The 27,549-nt window shown below is 35.4% G+C and overlaps 1 protein-coding gene across 1 annotated transcript; it reads left to right on the forward strand.

Annotated features, from left to right (window-relative positions):
• The first annotated feature begins 665 nt into the window (after positions 1-665).
• Positions 666-27,400, forward strand: afap1l1b (actin filament associated protein 1-like 1b). The gene is made up of 19 exons (XM_058759232.1): positions 666-1,111; positions 13,283-13,408; positions 13,712-13,795; positions 14,025-14,113; positions 15,799-15,910; positions 15,991-16,089; positions 16,170-16,381; positions 16,471-16,650; positions 17,656-17,748; positions 17,887-17,965; positions 21,504-21,659; positions 21,756-21,967; positions 23,096-23,241; positions 23,349-23,421; positions 24,698-24,797; positions 24,948-25,115; positions 25,266-25,441; positions 25,529-25,657; positions 26,587-27,400. The coding sequence occupies exons 1-19, from the start codon at positions 1,090-1,092 to the stop codon at positions 26,611-26,613; spliced, it is 2,283 nt and encodes a 760-aa protein (XP_058615215.1). The 5' UTR covers positions 666-1,089; the 3' UTR covers positions 26,614-27,400.
• The last annotated feature ends 149 nt before the right edge of the window (positions 27,401-27,549 follow it).

Here is a 27,549-nt window from a genome sequence, read left to right on the forward strand (position 1 = left end):
TAGTTAACGTTTTAGTCATTGTGTTGTATGTTTTGACATTTTAATAGCTCATTTATTTGTATTACTTTTATTTATTTTTATTAGTTGTATTTGTTGTCTATATAGTTTTAGTTTTAGCTTTGCTTTAGTTATAAATGTTATAAATATAAATGTTTCCTTGAAAACTAGCTGAAATAAAATATGTTTAAGGTTTGGTTTATTTTATTTGATTATTTTATGTAAGTAACAAACATGTTTTGTGGTTGTAATTTTAGTTTTAATTGACTATTAAAACCATGCCATAAACTTGTTATGTGGCACATTTTGGGTTATGATCAATCACACAAAAAAAGAATTAAAGCCAAAAGCATTTTTTTTTTTTTTACAAAACTTTCCATTATAAATGAGATAGGCCTAATATTAGATAGATAGATAGATTGATAGATTGATAGATAGATAGATAGATAGATAGATAGATAGATAGATAGATAGATAGATAGATAGATCTGTGCTGCATTTTTCTTTTTATGAAAAGATAATTCAAATATTTTTTTTCTCGTGTATATTTAGTGGCAATTACATGACTTGATATTTCATAACTGTATAAAGACCTTGCCATTCCTCTGCCTCTGGAGGGTGCCAAACTTTAGCATCAAACCATCTTGAATGATTACCTTTGACCCCGACCCATAAGTGTGACTGCCTCACTGATTTGTGGACTATATATATTCTTTATGCCTGTGTTTTTTTTGGGTTTTTTTAATGACCCAGGATAAATTCAAATGCAAATGCTAATACGCCATGTAGGCCTATTTACTGCAGCCTTGCAGTGGACAGATGAGTAACTCTACCCAAATACACTGTTTTGGAATAAATGATAATTCACGCATCAGAAGGTTAAACAGACGAGATATTGGAACAGCTCTAGGAACTTCTACTACCTGACGAGCACTAGGACCCGGATGAGCAGAGAAGTGGAGTGGTCTGCACGCGCCCCTGTCAAAAGTGTAGTGTTGGCCACACGCGCGCTGCACAAGATGCTGGTGTACATTACAGTGAGGGACTGCTGAAGTCTGTTACGGAGTACTCAAGAAAACTACTCTCTTCGACATGGAGATCACCGATTCCACTTGTAAGTATGATTTGTGTTTTATACGAAACCTTACAGTTATCGTCTTCGAAATAAGTCAAATGCGTTATTTTAGCTTTTTATCATTACTATAGTAAGCCAGTCGCACCTTTACTGTGTACCTGTGCTAAAAGGTGAATCTGCTGTTATTACACAATAATGTTTCTGGGATAAAAAGGAAACCTTATCAATACACAGTTGCACAGTTCTGTTAGTGATGCAATAGATGGTTAATATCTTAATGGATGAATGAAAACATGTCATCTGTGTCGTCAGACTAGGGTAATTTCACGAAAAGGATGTCTTTTTGTTTCCCTTATGAACATAAGTGTAAATAATTATTTCATTAATTACTATGCCTTATAAGCATTTACAATTATAACCATTTTTATATAGTTTAGTATATATATATATATATGTGTGTGTGTATGTATGTATGTATGTGTGTGTATGTATATATATATATATATATATGCCAATTTTGTTAGCATCATAACACTCCTTATGGAAAAGATGTACAATAAAAAATGTACTTAAAAAAACATAATGACATCATAATGACATCATCACCCTTTCAGCACCCTTCAAGTAGGGGACAGTCTTGAATAGTCAACCCTGTTGTCACGATTTTCTACAGTAAATAAAATCTAATATTTATGAATTCTAAAATGTATTTGATCTAAAATGCATACTTTAAATCTATCATGTATAAAAGCTTTAATAAATAGACTTAAAATTCACCTTTTTTAAAATCAAAAGGCTGAATATTGATTACATATTGTTCTTCTCATTTCTTTTGTTTACCTCAAAATTTGTTAAAGGCCCAAATGAATATGTCTAATGTAAGGATAGCAGGGAAACTGTTTATCAAAAATAATAACAGTAAACTCCTGTTATATTAATACACCTCCTCATTATATTGAAAAAAGCAAGACCTTTCTCAACCATGCTGGCAAATTGTGCGTTACTGCTATAAAATATACTAAAATATATCTCATCCTCTCATCCTGTATTCTCCATGTCCCTCACTTTCCACTGAGCCAGCTATCAGCTCCTTCATCCTGCTATTCTGAGCTGGTTGAAGGCCAGTTCAGCATTATGGCTATTCATGATCTGAAAGAAGACTTCCTTGCCCCTCATGCAGGAAATCCGCTTAAGAATGTGTTCAACTCTGAGTTTGTTTGCATGGATGCCAGGAAAAAACAGCCCATCAGCTACTTGTTGCTGTTTTTAGTTATGGGGGGATTTTGGAAATGCCTGTTTAAGTTAGTTTTAGCATTAGTGGTGAACCTTACACCTTTAAACTTTATGAAAACTGTAGGGTCTGTGTGCTCTAACCCTATGAATTATTATAGGTCATTTGTTATATGCCACTGTTCAAAAGTTTGGGCTTGGTAATTTTTACGTTTTAAATAACATTTTTTTATTTGTTTAAATTTTATTAATATTATTATTATTTTTTATTGAAGTGTCGTGTACTACAAGGCTGCATTTAATTGATCAGAAATACAGTAAAAACTGTAGTATTGTGAATTATTATTATTACAATTTACAAAAGCTTTTGTATTTTAATATAATTCAATGTGTAATTTATTCCTGTGATGCAAAGCTGAAATTTCAGAATCGTCTTCAGGGTCACATGATCCTTCAGAAATCATTCTAATAGGCTCATTTGCTTCTCAAGAAACATTTGTTGAAAGTGGTTGTGTTGATTGATGTTTTTATGGAAACATTACTTTTGAATGGTCTTGTGAGATCATGCCATTTTCATTAAATTAATGCCCCCCCCCCAATTGATATTTAATTCACTGATTAATTGATTAACAGCAACTCTAGACATGACAATATGCTTAATCCCTTTGATGCAAGACTTCATGCAGCCATGATTTCATGAAAGGTGGGAGTGGGGGGGTCTGAATTGCACTGATTCCTCCAGCTCCTTATGCACATGGCTTACATCTATAAATACCCATGGCCAAAGAGACAAAGACTTCTCTCTTCTGCAGCTTGTGAGCCTGATGGGTCCGCACAGGCCTGACACTGTCTCTCACTCCAGCATTCCTGGGCCCAAGCGCAGCCGTCAGGGTTTTGCTCTTGTCTGTAGAGAAATCACAGAGATTTATTACGATACACAGGGGCCGGAAAGGTCCTTGTGTGCGACCCTGTAGGCCCTTCCACACTCATGTCCTCAAAGAGTGGAAATCAAAGGCAGTCATCACAGGGGCTTGCTGTGGATGACCAAAGTATTAACCCCTTAATGAAAGAAGGTCAGATGGAAGATGGAAGAACTTTTCCTAATCAACCTTCCTCAATCCCATTAGTCATGCAAAGTAGCAGCCAAGATATGGGCAGGAGCAGCAATTATAACTGAATGATTCGAATTTCAAGAAAGATTTGCATATATGTTTTAGCTTTTAACAACTGTTTTTGTTTATACATTGAAAGTCCAAAACAACATCAGACTCCACTGACTTTGATTGTGTGGACATAAAAACACTTTTTCAGAATGACTTCTTGTGTGTTCCACAGCATAAAGAAAGTCATACAGATTTGGAGCAACATAATGGACAGAAATGATGACAGTATATACATATTTGGGTGAACTGTCCCTTTAAGAAAAAAAGTCATCATCAGTGATTGAAGGATACTTTCAAACTGTCCAATCTTCCACCTGCTAGATCACTAAAACTATTCAAATTTGAAATAAAGCTGAAAAATAAAAATTAGATGGAAAAACCTTAACTGAGAAAATTACATTATTACATTAAATTATTTTGCACAGGCAATATTTAAATAAATAAGTTTATATGTAATAAATAAATATGTTAAATAACTATTATATTTAACATAAAATATATGTTAAATAAATAAATATTTATTTATATGTAATTAGTAAATAAGTTACTAGACCTAAAACTGAATTAAAAATAACTTAAAGCTAAATAGAAAAATGCCAAAAGCACATAACAAAATTACTAACACTGAAATGAAAATAAAAGATTTTACAATGTTATTGTGTATAATGTACAAATGCAACTCTCATGACTGCGTGCCTGAAGTCTTATGACTGCAAACAGATGGGAAAAGATATAGTAAAAAGCTCTGCTCCTTCACTATAAATCCCACTTGATGATTAGCTGACACTTCTCTGGTTTTGGCATTGTCGTATTAGTTTTGATGTACTTTGTGCTGATGAGCAGGTTAGTGTTAGGTGTCTCTTAACTGCCGTTTATTTTCTGATTGGTTACAAACTATCATAGTGCAACTGCATAATACTTGGTTGCAAATCTCGAAGAGACTCTCAATGTTTTATGTGAGAAAAAGTGTGAGTGTGAATGTCAATGAATAAAACTGTCATCCCTGTGGTTTACAGAATCTGAAATGTTAGCATTATCCTCCAACCAGAAAACATCTCTTGGGGTGGAAAGACATTTAGGACTTTAAATGAAACATATCAAATTTCAGTGGTTGCACAGTGCATGAAGTAAACAATCATAAAACTTATCTATCTATCTATCTATCTATCTATCTATCTATCTATCTATCTATCTATCTATCTATCTATCTATCTATCTATCTATCTATCTATCTATCTATCTATCTATCTATCTATCTATCTATCTATCTATCTATCTATCTATCTCTCTCTGTCTGTCTGTCTATCTATCTGTCTGTCTACCTACCTACCTACCTACCTACCTGTCTGTCTGTCTGTCTGTTGGTCGGTCGGTCTGTCTGTCTTTTTCTATCTATCTCTCTGTCTGTCTGTCTGTCTATCTGTCTATCTATCTCTGTCTGTCTGTCTGTCTGTCTGTTTGTCCGTCTGTCTATCTGTCTCTCTGTCTGTCTGTCTGTCTGTCTGTCTATCTATCTATCTATCTATCTATCTATCTATCTATCTATCTATCTATCTATCTATCTATCTATCTATCTATCTATCTATCTATCTATCTATCTATATTTGTCTGTCTGTCTGTCTGTCTGTCTGTCTATCTGTCTATCTGTCTATCTATCTATCTCTGTCTGTCTGTCTGTCTGTCTGTCTGTCTGTCTGTCTGTCTGTCTGTCTGTCTATCTATCTACCTATCTATCTATCTATATTTGTCTGTCTGTCTGTCTGTCTGTTGGTCGGTCGGTCTGTCTGTCTTTTCTGACTGTCTGTCTGTCTGTCTGTCTGTCTGTCTGTCTGTCTGTCTGTCTATCTATCTATCTATCTATCTATCTATCTATCTATCTATCTATCTATCTATCTATCTATCTATCTATCTATCTATCTATCTATATCGGTCTGTCTGTCTGTCTTATCTTTCTGTCTCTCTGTCTGTCTGTCTATCTAAATTCAAATTCAAATGAGCTTTATTGGCATGACTTGCACAGTATTGCCTAAGCACTGTCCATTACATGAATAAGGAACAAACAATTATATAATACATAGAACAAGAATAGATCTGTAAAATAATTAAGTAAATATGTACATGTATACTTTTTTTTCCCCCACAAACAAGAAAAATATTTAAGACATTATTATTATTATTATTTTTTTTTTTTTAACAAAGTATTATTTAAAATATTCTACTTGATCTGTCAATTCAGCATACTGATGTTTGTCTTGTTTTTGAAATAACGAAGGTGATTAATGGGCTCATATTCCTTAAAAATCTCATGTTGGAATATTCAAGGACTTAGGTCCTCCATTTTTGGTGTTAAGAGCCAACATTCAGATTTCAAAGAAACTGTATCTATCTATCTATCTATCTATCTATCTATCTATCTATCTATCTATCTATCTATCTATCTATCTATCTATCTATCTATCTATCTATCTATCTATCTATCTATCTATCTATCTATCTATCTATCTATCTATCTATCTATCTATCTATCTATCATCTAGATGTATGTCTGTCTCTCTGTCTGTTTGTCTCTCTCTCTCTGTCTTTTTAACATTACGTGATTCTCTCTCTTCATAACATAACAACACTTCTCAACAAACATTGTTTTCTGGTTAAAAACTGCAGTTGATAAATTTCTTTGAATTGGAATTTAATTCTAAATGGTACACGACCTCATTCAGCATGTGTTCAGACAACCGCAATGTACTGCAACTTGTTGCAGAAGGATTTTTTCCCAAGCTCATTAAGCCATCAATAACCATGTTGTCATCCTCAAAGCCTTCATCCCTTTCCTTTCAATTATGTGGCCTGTTGTTCCTCTGTAATTGACCCCACCCAGCGAGCTGTCATCCACTAAAATACTGAGCATTAAATTATAGCCATCTCGCACTTATGTGGCCTCCATGTGACCTTGACTGGTGCTCATCAAAGCTGCTTTTATGTATCAGCTCTGATGGTGTGTCCTGTATAGCGATGGCACGTGACATCCACCCACCCTGAATCAGACAGCTGATAAGCTTTTTTAAGGATCGTGTGGTCGCGGTATTCTGCATATGAAGCTTGTAGGATCTGAACCCTCATTCCTCACTGATACAGGAGAAACCCAGCATGGTCTGTGGATATGACCACTAAACAGGCACAGATGGTGTGTGTTGTAGATATGATGTGTTCTATGATTTTTGTAGTGTTTTGTTGGAAGCGGTCCAGATGGGAGGGTCTGGAGCTGAGAGAGAGCGTGCTAGTTAACGGAGGACTGATGGTATGTCATTTTTGGGGGTGTGTGGAGGAGAGGAATAGGAAGCAGAAGGTTAGGGATGATAGAAACTGCTGTCGTCAGCCCAGACAGGAAGCTACAGCTGCAGGACATATCCCCTTACCCACAATGCCCTTGCCTCAAGACCGCACAGCTGCTTTCCCTAGAATTTGTTTTGTAAGTGTTAGTGTATTTGCGATTGTGTTCAGTGATGTATTTCGGTGAATGAATGTTTGCACTGCATTTCTGAATGCTATGTGCTGCATTGTCCTCTTTTCCTCAAAGGTGATGTCATCGTGTAATTTTGGACCTCACAATGCCACATTGTCTAGCTACTTTGCCGAGCCACTCAATGAAAGTTCAGTTGGAATGTGCCCAGTCTATACAAAGCAAGTTTTTTTTCAAATTTTTGTTTGAATGTAAATTGCTGTATTGTGGATTCCCAAGATAAAAAAGCCACTTGGTTGTTTGATCTGTAGGTTGACAGATACTGTTTTTTTTGAGGATTCTGATTATAATATTACAATTATAATTGAATTGAAACCGTAACACAAATTATTAAAACATTTAAATTTACTACCATAAATGAAATAAGAGTATATTTAAATAATCATATGTGTATGCATTTGTTTCATCTATTTTAATCATTTTACATTTTTCAATTAAAATTTTTTCATATTAATAGTAATTATATAACATGAATTACAAAAGATGATAAATAAAAATGTAATAATAATAATTAGTAATATTATTAATATATATATATATATGGGTCATATTTATGTATGTATATATGCACACACACACACGTTTATATATAGCCTAACTGTTTATGTATAATTAATAGTTATATAGTTAATAGTTCGTTCTAGTTCATTCTAAATAATCTAATAATTAATAATAAGCTTAACGTTTCTTACCTGATAAAGTAAAAAGTTATTTATACATAATTATTATGAATTTATGTGAAAGACATTTGTATATGAATCTGAATGCGTAGTTGTGTAATGGCAGTGTTGGGTTTTATAACAAATTACTGATTAGAAAAGTTTTTATCTGTAGAAACTGCTCAAGCTAATTATCTCTAGTTGGATCACTTAATCTTCTTCATTACATGCGTATATGACTTATAAAAGTGTTGATGAGAGAAATCTTTATTTTCAGCTCGTCTGTCTTTTGTCACTTTTAACTTAAAATACAATGTGTCTTTGGTTTGTGAGAGCCTGCAGACAGCACAGACGCATTAAAAGAGCCACTGAAGCAGTTAGATGGGGTTCAACAAGCTCACATTCCCACACATTACACACGAGATGCACGGCAGCAAAAACAGGCGAGCCTTCAGAATAGCTGTAACCGAGCTGACTGTGCTTAGTTCCACAAACTTGACCCAGTTTCCAGAGAGAAATGTGGCCAGCAGAAGACACAGAGGCACAGAGGGTGTTGTGTGGGAACTTGAGTTGCTCGGAAAAGGGACGGGTCGCTCCCTCGCCCATGTCAGCGAGTGCACACCCAGACAATGGCCCTCTGGAGAGCTGCGGCCCTGGAGTTGTGATTGCGCCGCTCTCAGTAATAACAGAGTCATCCTACTCTCTGCTCTCTGAGTTTCCGCCTCCTACTCTTCTTCCGCCCCTCTCTTTTTCTTGTTTCCCCTACCGGACACACACATTCACGTTTCCTGCTCTCTGAGAGAGAGGAAAACTCTTAAGAGGAGTTTACTGGCCATTAAGCAAACTCAGTGAAAGACAACTGAAAGATAGCTTATCATTGGCTGTGTGAGTGATGCCTTTTGGAGATCTTGCACTCTTTAAAAGTGATTTGAAAGTGAACTTTAGTTTGTTTTGGATTTGAGGAAGAAGGATCACAAATTTACAACTGTTTAATAGGGGTGGGCGATATGACCAAAATCTTAAATCATGATACTGCTGTCACTTAAAGAGCTGCCTGGATCCAATATACTGTTAAAAGTTTTCTTTCTCAGCTGTTTGCTTTCACTTAAGACCTAAATTACTGTGTTTACAAGGATACTTGCAAAGACAGGCATTTTGACACATATGAGTGTGTGTGTATTTAACCGTTTAAGGCCTAATGAGTGGCAAATATATCTTGCTCTTCACATGCGTGCACCTCTTTGACAACACCCGAAACAGTCTCTCAGACAACGTGTGCATATAGTGAAATAAGCTTTCTTTTGCTCCTGATTGTGCTTCAATGACTTAAAATCACTTGTTTTTAAACAGCAATGCTTACAAAAGTGTGCAATACGTTTTCGTGACCACGTAGCACAGCAACATCATGTGAGCATGTAACCGCAATAGAGACAATAGTCCTAAATCTCTATCATTTGACAAATTTCTACCAGTTAATCATGTCTACCGGTATATAGCCCACCCCTACGTTTAATATGGAAGTTAATTACTCCGAAAAAGTTCCCATTGTAGCTTAAACTGTAAAAAAAACAAAAATAATTTGTGAATTGTAAAAAGTATTTAAATTATTTCTATTTTTAAAATGTACATTTTTAATACATTTTTCTTAGCTATAGAGAGAGTAATGTGGTGGACGGAGAAGAGAGAAAATGAGAGTGAGTAGGAGAGGGTTGATCCAGTGCAGACGTCCCCACAGGAATCACACCAATCAGGATGAACTGAGAGAGTAAAGAGCTCACAAAAATCCTCCTCAGCACATCTCAGCTCAGTTTGGTTTTGTCTGAAAATGGTGGGGTTCTCATCTCGTTCAGCCGTTGAGACCGGTGAGCACTTAATTGGTTTGCTTTCTTTACCTCTGTCAGCTCTGTGTTTGTGTTATGCTGACAGAACTGCAAAGGCTTTGGAAATCTGCATTGTGAATTATATGGTTTCTCCTTTGTTAACAAACAACCAGGAAGGTTCCAGTCCTAGAGTAATATTATATTTCACTGATTGAGCCACTTAATCTTTTGGAAGGCATGTTTTAAATAATATACACTTAGATGTTTATTTGGCAATATATATTTTAATTTATTCTAGAATTATCAGATTTGTGGACTTTCCTTGTTGTTGTTGTTTTAAAAGTGATTAGACTTACTATGATTAGAATATGTATAGACGCACTATACACTATGCACTTATTCTATGTACTTATTATATAAGATTATTTTATCATCAGAGTCTTCCACACTTTTTTCAGGTACTTAGTTGATCTGGGCATTTGAAATGCACTTTTTCTTGCTGAAATTTTCAGTGCAAATACATTATTCACACTAAAAACGGCATAGAATTGTGCATAAGTATGCAAATTGGGATGCAACTTTTGTTTCTTCATCAGAACAGATTTGGAGAATTTTAGCATTACATCACTTGCTCACCAGTGGATCCTCTGCAGTGAATGGGTGCCGTCAGAATGAGAGTCCAAACAGCTGATAAAAACATCACAATAATCCACAATCAATTAAATAAATTAAAGTAAAAAATAAATCCATCATTTAATTCAGAGGATCCATTGGTGTACTCCAGATGAAGAAACAAACTCATCTACATCTTGGATGAGTGAGAGTCAGTTTTCAGCAAATTGTCATTTTTGGGTGAAATATAGTATTCCTTAAAAATGGCACAACACAATGTCACCTAGTAATAGAAATCAGTGGTGTTGTTTTCAGTTTTATTTCAGCTACTGAAGTGTTTACATTTGTGGCCTCATTCCACTGTTTATCTTGCATCATCTTACACAGGATAGTTTTTTTTGTTAAAGAGCACATTTTTACAGCCCTCTAAGTAAATAAGCTGACACAAGTTCTCTTACATTCTTCACTGTTTCATTGATCCTCACTGTACAATTTATAAGTAACGAGTAATGCTAAATTGTAATATTTAATGTAGACCATATAGTTTAATATTTAGCCTAATTATAACTAAGCAGCTTTTATTTTCAGTTACTATTTATATTATCATTAATATGTTTGACATGGTTACATGTACTGTAGGTCGCACATTGGCATACCAAGAAATATTAAATGAACAGGATGATCCTCAAAATAGAAGCGCAAGCTCAGAAAAGATCCTTTATTTTGAATTCCCCCTGTTTGCTTAGCGGTTTGCGACCTCTGCTTCAAAACAGTGTTTGTTTTCGGAGCGGTGTGGGTCCAGAAAAGAAACATCATGAGCTATGCAACAGGTTTTTGATCTGGTCCAGACAGACAGAAAAAAACGCTGTCAGGGCAAATGCAAAAGGAAGGTCACATATTGCAGTAATTACTTGTGGCCAAGAATAATAATTCCTAGATCAGTGAAGCTAAATGTGTGGCAGGTAGCCTTGAAAAGGGGCTTTTCCTTTCCCATCCCTCTCTCTTGAGCAGAGTCCGGGTGTGGTGTGAAGTGCTTACATGTGTTTCTGTATGAAAGAAACGAGTTGTCAGGTACTTACCCCTGCTTTTTATTCCCTAGCATGAAAGATGTGTGACTCTGATCTCTTTAATCTGTTTCCCAGCTTACAGGGAACGTTCTTAGAACTTTGGCTAATGTTCTGACAAAGTTTTCTTAAAGTTATGAACAAATTTCTTCCAGTTATGTTAATAGAACCTTTGTTCAAAGTTATCTGGTCTTTAATAACGTTCTCAGAACGTTAACTCAAAAAAAAAAACTTTTTTTGAACATTCTAGTTGGATGATAATCTAATGTTTTTTTTTAAATATTACTACTTATTCGTTTCAGAAGGTTCAGTGAACATTCAAAAAGTAACATTAGGACGATTAAAAAGATGCATTCATCATTCTCAAAGTGCAATTAAATAGAATCAGTGTCATATGATTATAATAGAGTGAGTCTCGTGTATATCACAGTTTACTGAAATTGCTTCAGGTGACTTCGATTGAACTGGGTTTCCCAGAATGCAACTGGCAAGAGAAGACTGAGAATGAGCAGATGTATCATGAGTATAAAAACTGAAATTGACTGCCAACAAGCAGTGAACGATTATTTACTCACTTTGAAAATAAAAATGTATTGTAAATTTAGTAAAGTCATAAATAAATAAAGTCATTTTAAAATGAGCACAGAAATAGCAAATCTTAGAAAAATACAGGTTATATCTGGCTAAGATAACTGCCAAGAGTAAACTTATAATGTAACTATTTAAAATAGTTTAATTATTTCAATATTTTATTTTTTAAAACAGTATATAAGTTTACTCTTGGCAATAAGTTTACACTAAAATCAACCTTAGTGCTTTGAGTGTTTTTTTTTTTTTTTTTTGGAATTGTTATTGCATATTATCAAGCTGAAATTTTATTTATAATCAGTTCTCATAACATTATAAGCCCTGAATGTCAGCGGAGACCAGGACAGCTAGATGAGCCCCAGTGACAGATCCCCAGTGAAGACCTCATCACCTAGACGGCCATCGGGACAAGACCACGGGAACCAGATGAGTCCTCTGCACAATCTGACTTTGCTGCAGCATGGAACACACTGCTGGTTTCATCTGGCCAGAGGAGAACTGGCCCCCTGACTGAGCCTGGTTTCTCCCAAGGTTTTTTTCTCCATTCTGTCACTGATGGAGTTTTGGTTCCTTGCCGCTGTCGCCTCTGGCTTGCATAGTTGGGGACACCTAATTTCCAGCGATATTGTCAACTTGATTGCACAGATACTATTTAAACTGAACTGAGCTGGATGTCGACATCACTGAATTCAATGATGAACTGCCTTTATATGAAAATTGAGTGTTTACTATTGTCCTTTTGAATAATTGACACACTATTTTCCTGTTTGATACTGTAAAGCTGCTTTGACACAATCTGTATTGTTAAAAGTGCAATATAAATAAAGGTGACTTGACTTGACTATAAAAATTATGTTTTTCAGAGTTTCTTAGACCCCAAAGAGAACATAAGTATTAAATCACCAGTAAATGTCAATCAGCATTTTAAAACCAGCATCTAACTATGTTTTTCAGGGTCAGAAACTCAAGCTACTTTTCCTCGGGTTTCCTTCCTAAAATGAATAATGAGATATGTCCGCACCTACAGACAGCCATTATAAATGTTGGTGCATTGTTGACTAGCTCTATATACGTGAATGCTTATTCCAGGACTTTCTAAAAATGTTGTTTCTCTTTTGGGGGTTTCTTGTTTCCTGTGTTTGTTAGGCCATTCATAACAGTGCAGCTATTGTTCACCATGCACAGATTTGGAAGAGCACTACCATAAGAAATCAATTCAGGTCATACCCCTATCTTTGCTTGTTTATTGCATTAAACCTTCGGGATATCATGTTTGGCATTTTGGCAAGGTTTCCTCAACAAACAGCCAAATAAATCAGATGTCCAACAGCTGAGGCTTGCCTCATGACGGATTTTAAAAAGGTCAAATGCGCTGAATGGAAATGCCCAGTCACTAGTTACACGATTAAAAAATAAATAAAAGTTAATATAAAAGTTGCTTAAGTATTTAGATCATCTGATGTGTATAAATGCAATAGTCTAGTGATTTTCTCATGCAATCTTCTGCAAACATGTTTCTGATCACTGATCCTATCCTTGTCTTGAATCTCTGTGCAGGTATGGAGCATCTGGTGAAGGAGCTGAGTTTGCTTCTCAAGCTGCTGGAGAACGAGAGTGTGAGTTCAGCCACGGCAGAGAAGATGAGCGTGGTCAGAAACTTGGTCAAACAGCTGCAGCCATCCGGTGAGATTGAGCAGCAAATACATAACAGCTGAGCAGAAACGCTTGGCCAAGGCCCCGCTAAAGAGATGCACACATTAATAATTATAGCAACGTCAAAGTATTTCAGACAGCACAGTTACTCTGAGCAAAAGGACTAATAAAAAAAATGAGTGCCTAAAAATGTTACTCCAAAAAAATTATAGGAATAAAGTGTATGTTACGATTGACATTCTGTGTTGTATTTCATGTAAAAATGTATGTATGAAGGGTGAATCACACTTTTAATATTGCAAATTAATTAAATTATGTTTATTTATTTCGTAGTGAATGGATCTGACTTTATATACATGAACACATCTCTCTATGGAAATGGTACCAGCTTTGTTGAATCATTGTTTGAAGAATTTGGTGAGTTTATTGCTGTGTTTACTCAAAGTTCGTTAGTGCAAATAATTCTCTTTTTTCTGAATTTAGTTTTGCAAAACAGTGCCTACAACTTTGTAATACATAAATACTTGCAGTAGGTGCTGCTAAAAATAGGAGAAAGAATGGTAGCTTTGTTTGTTATAATCATATTTCCAGGATGTCATATGAATTGCATGTGTTGTAATTGTTCAGGTTTGATGTTTGTTCTCAGACTGTGACCTGCAGGATCTCAGGGACTCGCCTGAAGAGATGAAAGATGTGGAGCAAGAGGAGGCATCCAAGCACCAACCCACAAATTCGGTACAAGAATATATATGAAATACATTACATAAAAACAAGAAATAGTAATTTTATTCAGCGAGGATGCATTCAATTGATCAAAAGTGACAGTAAAGACATTTGTAATTTTACAAAAGATTTCTATTTCAAATAAATGCTGTTTTTTTAATTGTTCTGATCATCAAAGAATCCTGAAAAAATATATCACTGTTGCCACAAAGATATTAAGCAGTGATCAGAAATGTTTCTTGAGCATCAAATGATGATTTCTGAAGGCTCATGTGACACTGAAGACTATAGTCATGGCTTGCTGGGATAAATGACATTTTAAAATATATATTTAAAAAAAAGTATATATTTCACAACTCTTGTTACTGTATTTTTGATCAAACAAATGCAATCTTTAAAATGCAAATGTTAAAAAATCTTACTGACCAAAACTTTTGAGCAGTAGTCTACATTGCTTCTTTTACGGCAGCTAAAATAAATATAAAAATAAATTCACTTTTCACAGTCAGTGTATGCAAATGGGAATAATTAAAATTATAATAGTCTTTTAGACAGAAAAATCATTTTATTTTATTTTAAAGCATGCAAATTTGAATTTAATAATAATTGTTTTTGTTTAGAGTCCCACAGACACCTCCTCCCTTCCTACCACACCTCCTCCTGATGATTACTATGAAGAAGCCGTCCCGCTCGGACCGGGCACAGCGCCCCAGTATATAACTACTCGCAGTAAGTGCAAACACATTCAAGCCTAAGAAGGCACAATAACAGCCATTTATGAAACCTAACACAGTGTGCTTATTTATCAGGTAACTCCAGCCCTCCAAACTCAATAGAGGATGCTTATTATGAAGATGCTGACAACAATTACCCAATAACTCGTCTGAACGGGCCAGCAAAACTCGTGTAAGGAACCTGTGCTGTTTGTTATAATCATATTTCCAGGATGTCATATGAATTGCATGTGTTGTAATTGTTCAGGTTTGATGTTTGTTCTCAGACTGTGACCTGCAGGATCTCAGGGACTCGCCTGAAGAGATGAAAGATGTGGAGCAAGAGGAGGCATCCAAGCACCAACCCACAAATTCGGTACAAGAATATATATGAAATACATTACATAAAAACAAGAAATAGTAATTTTATTCAGCGAGGATGCATTCAATTGATCAAAAGTGACAGTAAAGACATTTGTAATTTTACAAAAGATTTCTATTTCAAATAAATGCTGTTTTTTTAATTGTTCTGATCATCAAAGAATCCTGAAAAAATATATCACTGTTGCCACAAAGATATTAAGCAGTGATCAGAAATGTTTCTTGAGCATCAAATGATGATTTCTGAAGGCTCATGTGACACTGAAGACTATAGTCATGGCTTGCTGGGATAAATTACATTTTAAAATATATATTTAAAAAAAAGTATATATTTCACAACTCTTGTTACTGTATTTTTGATCAAACAAATGCAATCTTTAAAATGCAAATGTTAAAAAATCTTACTGACCAAAACTTTTGAGCAGTAGTCTACATTGCTTCTTTTACGGCAGCTAAAATAAATATAAAAATAAATTCACTTTTCACAGTCAGTGTATGCAAATGAGAATAATTAAAATTATAATAGTCTTTTAGACAGAAAAATCATTTTATTTTATTTTAAAGCATGCAAATTTGAATTTAATAATAATTGTTTTTGTTTAGAGTCCCACAGACACACCTCCTCCCCTTCCTACCACACCTCCTCCTGATGATTACTATGAAGAAGCCGTCCCGCTCGGACCGGGCACAGCGCCCCAGTATATAACTACTCGCAGTAAGTGCAAACACATTCAAGCCTAAGAAGGCACAATAACAGCCATTTATGAAACCTAACACAGTGTGCTTATTTATCAGGTAACTCCAGCCCTCCAAACTCAATAGAGGATGCTTATTATGAAGATGCTGACAACAATTACCCAATAACTCGTCTGAACGGGGCCAGCAAAAACTCGTGTAAGGAACCTGTGCTGTTTGTTATGCTTGTGCCTATCAAAATGTACTACATTAGTTTTAATATCAGTTGATGTCAACAGACAATGATTCAGATGCACTCAGCAGTTCTTATGAGTCCTACGATGAAGAGGATGAGGAAGCTAAAGGCAGAGAGAGGACGCACCAGTGGCCTTCAGAGGAGAGTCCAGATGGTCAAATGAAAGACTGCCGCAAATGCGCTTTCCTGCTTCGCAAGAAACGCTTCGGTCAATGGGCTAAGCAGCTAACAATCATTCGCGAGAACAGACTTCAGGTGAAATGCACTGGAACTGTTAAAAAAGGGAGACAATCTAACATCTGATCCATTCGGCAAGCTCTAAACATAGAATTTGTTCTCCACAGTGCTTCAAGAATCCCAAAGATCGTTCTCCACACGTTGATCTCCCCCTGAATCTCTGCAATGTCATCTATGTGCCTAAAGATGGACGCCGCAAGAAGCACGAGCTTCGTTTCTCCATGCCGGGAGGAGAGGCGCTAGTGCTGGCTGTACAGAGCAAAGAACAGGCCGAGAGCTGGCTCAAGGTGCTTCATCGCAATACATGACATAATATAATTCCTATTTGCAAACTAAATTAATGAGTTTAAATTGTTTTATGTGAGAAGAAAGAGTTGAAAGTCATGTACAGTTATGTATGAAATCAAGGGTTCCCATGGTTGTGGAAAACTTGGAAATATCAGAAATTTAAAAATAGTGATTTCCAATGCCTAAAAAAGTCATTGAAATTAATACAATCTTAAAAGCCATGGAAATTTTATAGTGAATTTTATAGCTCAACAGTGTTATTTTAGTATTGTTTATATACTGTTATAGTATTTATTAATATTTTATTTTAGCTTTAATTATATATTTTCAACTTTCATTTTAAGTTTAGTTTACATTTTAGTAATTTTGTTGATTTGTCATTTTTATTTGTTTATATATATACTATATATATATATATATATATATATATATATATATATATATAAATTTACCTTTAATTTATTTATATTTTAGCTTTAATTTTTAGTTATTTTAATACTTAAATTTCAGTTAGTTGTCAACTTCTAGCCACCCATTTTTCAGTTAGTTGGCCACATTTCTAAGTTTAATATTTAAATTTTATTTTATTTTAGCTTTATGTCAATTAATGAAAAATATTTTATTAGGTTTAGTTTTGGTTAGCAATTACAACTCTGAAATATTTATTTGTCTAAAAATTTATCTTTGACAGTATATTATCTATGAAATGATTAAAAAACAACTTTTTATTAGTAAGTTGACTATCAAAAATGACAGAAAAGTGGAAATTGATTAGTGGAAAACTGTAGGAACTCTAGAAGTAAGTTTCCTCTGACAATTATACAGCGTTTAGGGCTCGTTATGCAAAACCAATCAGGATCAAGGATTAATCACACTAAAACTGATCACAGTCATTCTTGTAAAATTCAGATTTACTAGTGTCATGGTATCAGAATAATTCTGGTTCTGACAGATTTTCTTTTCTTTTATTAGCTGTATGACTCTCCTCTGTTAACACTATGTAGGTCATTCAGGAAGTAAGCAACCTGGCAAACAGCATTAATGGAAAAGAGAGTTCATCCTCTCCGATGATACTGCGAAAACTAGAGCTGGATAAGGTAAGGCTGAACAGATTTCTAGCATGCTGTAGCCCAGAGTACACTAAATGGCTAACCTATACTGATTACAATGTTGACATGAACATAACCAGTGTGGTGATCCCTATATTTGCTCTGTCTGTTTCTTGGTCATTGCAGATGATGTCAGCAGATAAACATACTTCTGATTCTGACAGTGCAGCCAATGGAGACGTCACCCGTGAGATCTGTGAGAACGGTATGGACACAATCGATCAGCTTCTTTGCTTAGCGAATGCTTTTGGGGTCAGAGTCGGTTTTCCAGGTGTAGAGCGTTTCCTCTTGTTAGTTCTGTGATGTCACGCTGAAACAATGGCATTAGGAACTCAGGAAGGATGTAGCTGCTCTGTGCAGTACTTCCTGTGTCTTTGATGAGGTTAAAGTTTGTCCCTTTTGTAATGTCACATCCTTCTTTTCTTTTTTTTTAGGTTTTGTATTGGCATACACATTATATTGGTAATTTTATGTAATATCAGCCAATGTTAGAAATTATTTTTATTTATCATAATTAGACAAATATTGAAAATGTATCTGTGCATGTTCTGTCATCGAAAACTCACTTAAAGGGATACTCCACCCCAAAATGAAAATTTTGTCATTAATCACTTACCCCATGTTGTTCCAAACCCGTAAAAGCTTTGTTCGTCTTCCATAAAAGTATGAAAGATGTCGTCAAAGCAGTCCATCTGCCATCAGATATGCAATCTGAATTTTATGATGCGACGAGAACACTTTTTGCGCCAAAAAATCGAAATATCGACTTTATTCAACTTTTTCTGCTCCTCCGTGACACTTCCTGTAAGCGCGTTCATGAGTTCACTAGCAGAGCATGACGCAAGCACGCTGTTTACGGTATACGTTTACGTTTATGTGCTGCATCATCTGAGGCGTGCTTGCATCGTACTTTTATACTTTTACAGCGCAATTTACTATGCAGTCAATGGGACAGTCACAAGCCTCCCGGTTTTCTTCTAAAATATCCTGAACGAACGAAGCTTTTACGGGTTTGGGACGACATGGGGGTAAGTGATTTAATGACAAAATTTTCATTTTGGGGTGGAGTATCCCTTTAAAGTTAATAACATTAGTAAATCATTAAAAATGTTAAATGTAATTTTTTTTTAGCAAATCTAAAAATGATTATACATTTTTTATACTGTACATTATAATGTTGTGATGCCTAAATTCAGTTGCATTTAAATAAATTGATTTTAGTTTTTTATATTTTATTTTTATTTCTACAAAATAGTATAAAACAAAAATTAGTATCAGCCATTTACTAGTTTTCGCCTAAAACATGAAAATAGTTATCAGTTTATTGATATCATCTAGATTTTTAATAATATGCACCCCTAGTTTTGTCCAGTTTAAAAAATGAAATGAATAAAAAACATTTTTATTAGTAACTTAGTATTTGTAAATAATAGAAAAAGTCATGGAAACTAAGTGCAAATAGCAATGGATTTTATTTACACTAAGTGAAAATAGCAGTATTTTTTAACGATATGCTATTTACACTAAGTGAAAATAGCTATAGATTCTATTTACACTGTTAAAATAGCAAGATTTTCTGCTATTTATACTACTTATTGCAAATAGTGGCAATTATCTGCACCTCAGTATTGTAGTACATTATAAAACAGAACGCAATAATAACGTATTGAGTGTAAATTATAGTTTTAATTCAAATTAGACTATTAAATGGATGCCACCTTATTGGGACAACAAAGCCCTCCCTACACCTACCCTAACCCTACCCGATACTTTATTTTCAACTTTTTGATTATTTCCTTCATTTTTATTGAAAATAAATGCTTTTCCAATGCGATATGAGATTTGAAAAGGGTGAAAAAAAAGTTCGGCAAAAGGTAGGTTCGAACTCGGGTCGATTGTGTCAAAAAGCACGTGCCTTATCATCTACGCCACTGAAACTGATGAACAGCAAGCGTCTTTTTGCAGTGTTGACTACTGATTGGTGGGCGGACCCTGCTAAAAAAAACAATAGAAGCCCAATAGAAACCATCACAGAAATTCTAATGGTTTCCATTAAAATACCATTATAAACTATTAGCTTTTTCCAGTAAAACCATTACAAAATTCCTTTTTGTAGTGTGTTTTGGGCATTTTTCCAATAGGATTTAACATCCCACCAATAGAATCCATCACATACCAGTAGACACCATTATAGTTTCCATTAAAACCAATACAATTCCCATTATAACCATTAAAACCATTACATTTTCTATTGTGTTTTAGGGTTCTATTGGTTTTTTCAGCAAGGGTTAGTTGTTGTAGAATGTTTTAACGTTTAATAATGACGTATTTGGACAAATAGTATAGAATTAACCATTCAGCCATTTATCGGTTATCAGCCAACACATTCAAATAATTATTGGCTTATTGGTATCATCCAAAGGTTTTTAAATTATTTAATTTTAAAACTAAGGATGGGCGATTTTACAATTCTGGATTTCAATAGCGCACATCCACAGTAGCGTGTTTAGGCACCACGCACTCCACGCAATTGCGTGGGGCCCCTGCGGAACGTGATTTCTTCCGATGGGAATCGAGAACCGGTATTTTTTTGGACTGGTGCGTAATTGGGTCAAATGGCTTTAAATCACCACATCGCATCTGTACTATAAGCGAACTGCACACTGCACGGTTGACACAGGAATTATCACAATTTACATGCATTGTCACTAAAGTTTACAATTTGCATTTCTTTTTACGTTTGGCCAGTATTTAAACCATTAAGCACTCGTGCACTCTCCAGAGACGGTGTGCTCATGCACACTAAACAACTGTCCCATTGTAAAGACGAAAATACACAGCATGATCAAACATTTAATTAGGCCTACATATTTAAAAAAAATACAAATAAATTCACCCCATTTTCAAAAATGAAATTCAGGCCCTGAAAGAATGTCTGTAAAAATTCAGATTTGAGTATCACAATAAATAATTCTACATGTTGAAAAGAAGCCTTTTTTTAATCATATAGATAAAAACAGAGATTAAAAAGTCCCTCTATAACAGAGAGGGACACTCTCTATTAGGAGAAATCATGCCTGCTCCCTGAGAAAGTCAATATGTTAATTTTCTGAAATAAAAATCGCTAGAGATGCCAGAATTCTCTTACATTCTGTTGTGTTCCTATGCACATGATGTTCAAATATGTTGTGCTATGGTATGCTATGGTTATGCTATGGTAAATCTCTCTCTCTCTTTGAAGACCCTTATTATTTAAAAAATGTGCTTTATGTGCCGTTTTCTGTTTGCTTAGAGGCAGTTGTAAGCTGTTTTTACATTTATTTTTACATTAAATTATAGAGAGTAGTTTAACGGTATCGATAAGCCGTATCGTATCGGTATCAATAATGTAAATGATACCCATCCCTACCCCGGAATCGATAGTAAAATCCACCGAAGGGGGCACCCCGGGGACCACTTGCTGAGGGCCCCCAAAACACTAAACACGCCCCTGCACATCCATAGTTTCGTCAAGTTCACTTTTCAAGTGTTACAGATGGATCTTGATTTAAACTATGCATAAAAACACTTGAAAACTCATTGCCGCAAGAATCAGCTAGACTTAAGTATGCTGTTTTTTCCTCAACGTTGCAAACAAAGGAAGTCAAAGGCATCCTTGTTAATAGAATCCAAACATTTGTTTCGTGTCTTGTCCTTGCACTTTATGCATCCTCTTATGATGCTTCCTGTGCTTCTTCCTGTAGGGAAGGGCAAAAAAGGGACATTCTCTGAGCTGACTGGATCTATGAGTCGAGCCGCTGGCAAAAAAATCAACCGCATCATCAGTTTCTCCAAGAAGAAGCCGCCTCTGCCGGGCGAAACCAACACGCTTTCCCACCTGGATGACAATCCCCGTTGTGGTGAGGGGACATAAATCCACTTTCCCTTCGTGATCAGCTGTTGATCTTTTTCATCTTTTGAGACGTTCCATCAAGTCTCTGATTGTTTCTTGCCAGGTTACTTGAATGTCCTGGTCAACCAGTGTTGGAAGGAGCGCTGGTGTTGTGTGAGAAATGGGACTCTGTATCTCCATAAGGACAGAGGGGACATTCACACCCACGTTAGTGCGTTAGCCCTCAATGGTGTAGACGTCTTACCTGGTCTTGGACCCAAACATCCTTTTGCCTTCCGCATCATGCGAGCGAGCACAGAAATAGCCGCCCTGGAGGTAATAAAATGGATCTTTGTTACATTGTAAGATCTTTCATTTCATTTCATTAAAGGGTGTATTTGGTGTAATGCAATGTGTTTACACGGTTTGAGGTTCAAAAAACACATTATTTTCCACATGCTGTACATTATTGTTGCTCCTCTATGCTCCGCCTTTCTGAAACGCGGCGATTTTACAAAGCTCATCGTTCTGAGAAGCGAGGTGTGCTCTGATTGGCCAGCTGTCCAGTGCGTTGTGATTGGCCGAATACCTCAAGTGTGTGACGGAAATGTTACGCCCCTTACAATGTTGTGATGCCGTGTCCCGGCGCGAAGAGACTAAAACAATAAAACCCATTACAATCGAGGCATTTGTTGCATCCAGTGAGGACATAATTACTGATTATAATGTCTCATACGGTCTTTTTACGTGTTGCGTTGCACTGCGCCGAGTAAACATAACACCATGTCTGCATTTGTGATCGTAGAAACGCCAAACAAGCACTACTCTACACTGCTCAAAACTCATGTTACTTACAGGCTGTGAGTCAGAAGCACCAGACTGTCCTAGCGGCGTTGGAATTGCCCCACTTTATAGTGTTCACAGCCATTCATAGTGTTCACATTGTAGGCTACTCTCCCAGGTTCAGGAAACAGACCTCTCCGTAAAATGCGTTGCACACACTCGAATATTTGCATTGTACTGTTCTGGAACAGTGTTGTAAATATAACTTAACCACTGATTTCTAGTTGTGTACTCATTTGGAAGGCCAAATAAAGTAGTTTCGCTTTCACAACGAAACACACAGTGTCTCCACGACATGGCGGCGGCAACAACAATACTACAGCGAGAAAAAAAGTTGCCCCTTCTTTCACTGCGTACACGTTTGGGCGGTGTTATGCAAATCTTCCCACACTGTGACGTAGACATGTGGGGGCGTGTTTGAATGGGTCGTTTTAGGAAGGCGTGGCAGTCTTAACTTTTATAAAGAATATCTATTTGGGTTTGAGACTTTAATCTTTGCAACTTTACAGATCTTATATATACACAAACAGCTTGTAACACTCCAAAGAGAAAGGAAAACATGAAATCGCATCATATGACCCCTTTAAAAAAAGTGTAATGTTGTAATATCATCAACCTCAGGCGAGCTGTTCTGTGGAGATGGGCCGCTGGCTGGGGGTCTTGTTGGCTGAAGCGGGAAGCGCTACCACCCCTGAGGCATTGCATTATGACTATGTGGATGTGGACACCATCAGCAGCATCCAGAACGCAGCACGACACTCTTTTCTGTGAGTAGGGATGAGGATATTTAGCTTGTTCCAGTTGGGATGTGTAAAGAAGTTCACTCAGATTTGTAGTATTTTCATACTAATTCTTGTTTTATTAAATTCCATAGGTGGGCGACCTCCTCTAGCAGCGCCTCCACAGATCCACGGACTTATGACGAAGTTCCTTATGAAAGTGTGTTGGTAAGGTGTTAACTTAAAAATACATCAAATGAATTAAAATTTGTTAACACTTTAGTATAGGGACCAATTCTCACTATTAACTATGTTAATGCTTATTAGCATGCCTATTATTAACATATTAGCTGTTTATTAATATTTATAAAGCACATATTCTGCATGACCATATTCTACATCCCTAATCCTACCCAATACCTAAATTTAACAACCACCTTAGTAACTACTAATAAACAGCAAATTATTGAGGCAAAAGTCATAGTTAATGTTTTGTTAATAGCGAGAACTGGACCTACAAATAAAGTGTGACCATAAAATAAATTTTATTTTATTTTTTTTTTGTAAAAATGATTTTGTGGTGTTTTGTAAAATCATACCCCTCAGCAAAAGTAAAGACTATTCTATTTCAAATAGATGCTGTATATTTGAGATTTTTCTTAATATAAAAATCCTGAAAAAAATATAACTTTTTACAAAATTAAGCTGCAGCATTGATAATAATAAGAATTGTTTTTGAGCACCAAATCAGCATATTAGAATGATTTTTGAAGGATCATATTATACTGAAGACGAGTAAAATGTCTGCTGAAAATTCAGCGTTGCCATTACAACAAATTACATTTTAAAATATATTCAGATAGATAAGTTATTTGCAATAAGATTTCACAATATTGTTGTTTTAACTGTATTTTTTCAAATAAATGCCTTGATGAGCATAAGAGACTTCATTTAAAAATATTTTAAAATTTTATTAACCCCAAACATTTGAACGGTGGTGTACATTCTTGGCATTCATGATCTAAGAGTATAATAAAAACATTATATGACATTATATGACATTTGAAAAGAATGAAATTTCAGCCCATTTGGCTGTTGTTTCTAGACTTCAGCATGATTAACCACAGTCCTCTCAGAGTTTTAGTTCATTTTTGAATTATCCTGAAAGTTAGAAACAAACATGTCTTGCCGTTTTATTCTCTGCTTTACTTCCTAAAATATTTTTGTAGCACCATTACTTTCTTTGTTGGGAGGTTAAGTTGTGCAACTGTCTTATATGTCTAGTCAGCTACAAATGTTCTGTCATTGCAAGCATATTCCTTTATAAAAAAGGAACTTTTCAGGAAATCCTTAAATAAGCACATTGTGTAATGCTGAAGTAAATACTATCATGCTGGAAGGCAAGAATTTTGGATGTTTACAGAAAGCATTGTGTTTGTGTTTCCACACAAACTGTAATTACTCCTCATTTTTTCCCTCTACTCTGTCTCTCTTCCACCTGCAGGTAGATGAAAATCAGTCTAAACTGAAGCGTTATTCCTCTATGTCCAGTGTGGACACAGCCAAGGGTGACACACAGATCACAGTGAAGCGACACGGTTCCTGTAAGTTGTTTCCACTGGAAAGTCAATCTATATTTATATATATATATATATATATGTGTGTGTTTGTGTGTGTGTGTCATAGCTTTACTGATTAAATTCTTATAAGTTGCCATGATTTATGACCAATTCTATCTTATTTTTGTGTTGTAGCTGTGAATCACTACGGTAAATATGGAAAGACGAGGGCAGAAGAAGACGCACGACGGTATCTCAATGAAAAAGAGCAGCTTGAGAATGAAAAAGAAGTAATCAGGAAGAGTCTGCTGTCACTGCGCTCAGAAAAGAGGGTGGTGAAAGAAGAGCTGAAAAAGGCGACTGGTGAGAGAATTGACTTGTTTAAGCGCTAATTAATAACAGGCAAGGTGGTTTGTCACAATTTTTGCAGTATTTGGCGCCACCTGCTGACAATATCCTCAGTTATGGGAGCTCTTCATTTAATGTGATATGTTTTTTACATGTGTGCATCAGATAAACAGCAGAAAGCCATGGAGCAGCATCTGGCTCAGCTGGAGGAAAGCTGCCGTCAGAAGGAAGCCGAGCGAGTGGACCTGGAGCTGCGACTCACAGAGGTGAAGGAGAAACTGAAGAAGTCTCTGACTGGAGGAATACTGGGGGCGCCTGTGGAGAGCAAACCCACCATTAAGGTACCTGCATTCTTGACTCTTAATATGCTTTTCCCTCAGATGAACCTGATTTTACAATGAAATTCATTCATATCTTTATACCTGTAGGTTCCACGCAAAAAAAAGGAAGATATTTACAGTGGTGCCACTGTGCCGGTCAATTGTGCATCTGAAATGAAGAAACGCCCCCCGTCGATATATGCATCCTCCAAAGGAAATGTCATGCAGAAAGCCAAGGTATACGGTTGCATAAATATTCAATTTAAAATTCAAAACCAGTGTTTGGTGTAACGCGAGTTATGTAATCAGATTACTTTTTTCAAGTAACTAGTGAAGTAATGCATTTACAAAAAGATAGCCGAGTTACTTTTTCAAATAAGTAACACCGTTTACTTTGTTTTCCCATTTATTGACTGACAGCTCTCATGTCCCCATGTTTTGAGAAATCAGGAGTAAGTGCAGAGCCGTGTTTAAAATGTGAACATGCATTTTCTCATCTCACTTGCGCAAAAACAGATTTGGTATTTCTAAAAATGAATAAAATCAGTGAAATGCAATCTCAGAATATGATGTGAACCTACACTAATTAAATAAGTTAAATGACAAATATGTATTTAATCCCATTTTATTAACCAGTATATTTGCTACTGACCTTATATGATGTAAATCAACCATACTAATAAGCAAAAATGACTTTAGAAAATCATTGTTTCATTGTTTCCATTTTTTTAATTGCTGAAGAGTGTTGCACTTTCTTCTCCTGCATCCTGTTCTTCATGCAATTCAGAATAGCAGCCCTCTACTTACAGATGTGAATTTACATTTCGTTCAGCCTGAGGCCTATTCATTTCACTTTTAGTGTGAAAGGGATTTTGCATTTGCCAAAAATATAACCCTTTTTATTAAAAACAAACTAGTAGGCCCAGCCCAGATGAGAAAATGTTAGTAACGTAGTGCATTACTTTCCATAAAAAGTAACTAAGTTTCACAGTTCGTTTTAGGAAGTAATGCATTACTTTTAAAAGTAACTTTCCCCAACAAACACTGTTCAAAATGTATGGTGATGATTGAGATTTATAAATGTGATAATATCTGTTGTATTCTGTTCTTATGTGTTATTTTAATCTTTTTTTTATTCTGTTCTTTCTGTTTTATTTTTTTATTAGGAATGGGAGTCAAAGAAAGTGAAGTAATTATAAGATTGTCATCAGAAGAGTCTGAGGATCTGTGGCTTTGGCTGGAGTGTTAAAGGAATAGTTCACCCAAAAATAAGAATATGCTAAACTTTACTCTCAGACCATCCAAGATGTAGATGAGTTTGTTTCTTGATCATAACAAATTTGAGGAAATTTAGCTTTACATCACTTGCTCACCAATGGATCCTTTGCTGTGAATGGGTGCCGTCAGATTGAGAGTTTAAACAGCTGATAAAAACATCACGATAATCCACAAGTAATCTTCTTCTAAAAGAAGAGATTGCATCTGTGATCATCCTGTCTGTCCACTACACTGCACTTATGCACGGGACAGCTGACCGTATTTGAAGGTAGTCTGTAAATAAAAATTCATGTTAAATAAGAAATTGCATGAAGATGGCAAGGATAAGGGAATGTTCAGGAAACAAAAGTGTTTTATAAACATCTATTTGTTTAATACAAGAGTTAAAATAGGTGCCTGAATTATATAAAAATTGTGTTATGTTATGTCTTTTCACATCTTACTGTATAATGCCACAGGATACTTACGTGGCCTTCCTGCTGATTTCTTTGTGCTGTTTTGAGATACAGTGTTAATGTCTCTCTCTTTTACATGTTTTGTGAAACTGAACTGAATTCAAAGGATTTTCCCTTTTGTTAACACTAGGGCACTTATTTTACCAGATTTATTTATTTCTATTTTGTACATAAAACCAGTCTAAAGAAAATAATCATTGTTTTTTCCTTTGCAACATTAGGTAATTGTTCGTAATAAAAAGTGTGTTCAGAATGACTTTGTTGGAGTTCTGTTTATTTAAGCAAATGTTTTTTTCAATTTAATTGAGGATTACACTGTAATAATGTCAACTAAAATTCTAAAAACTGTGAACTGGGAAAAAAGACATTGAGTATTAATTAACCAGCATTAATTAA

The sequence above is a fragment of the Onychostoma macrolepis genome, chromosome 21 (assembly GCF_012432095.1).
Source record: "Onychostoma macrolepis isolate SWU-2019 chromosome 21, ASM1243209v1, whole genome shotgun sequence".
NCBI classification, from domain to species: Eukaryota; Metazoa; Chordata; class Actinopteri; order Cypriniformes; family Cyprinidae; genus Onychostoma; species Onychostoma macrolepis.

Coding starts and splice junctions, on each gene's coding strand:
- afap1l1b (XM_058759232.1), top strand. CDS start 1,090: ATGGAGATCACCGATTCCACTT. Junction 23,242..23,348: donor GCAGCACGACACTCTTTTCT/GTGAGTAGGGAT, acceptor TAAATTCCATAG/GTGGGCGACCTCCTCTAGCA. Junction 24,798..24,947: donor AGTGAAGCGACACGGTTCCT/GTAAGTTGTTTC, acceptor TTTGTGTTGTAG/CTGTGAATCACTACGGTAAA.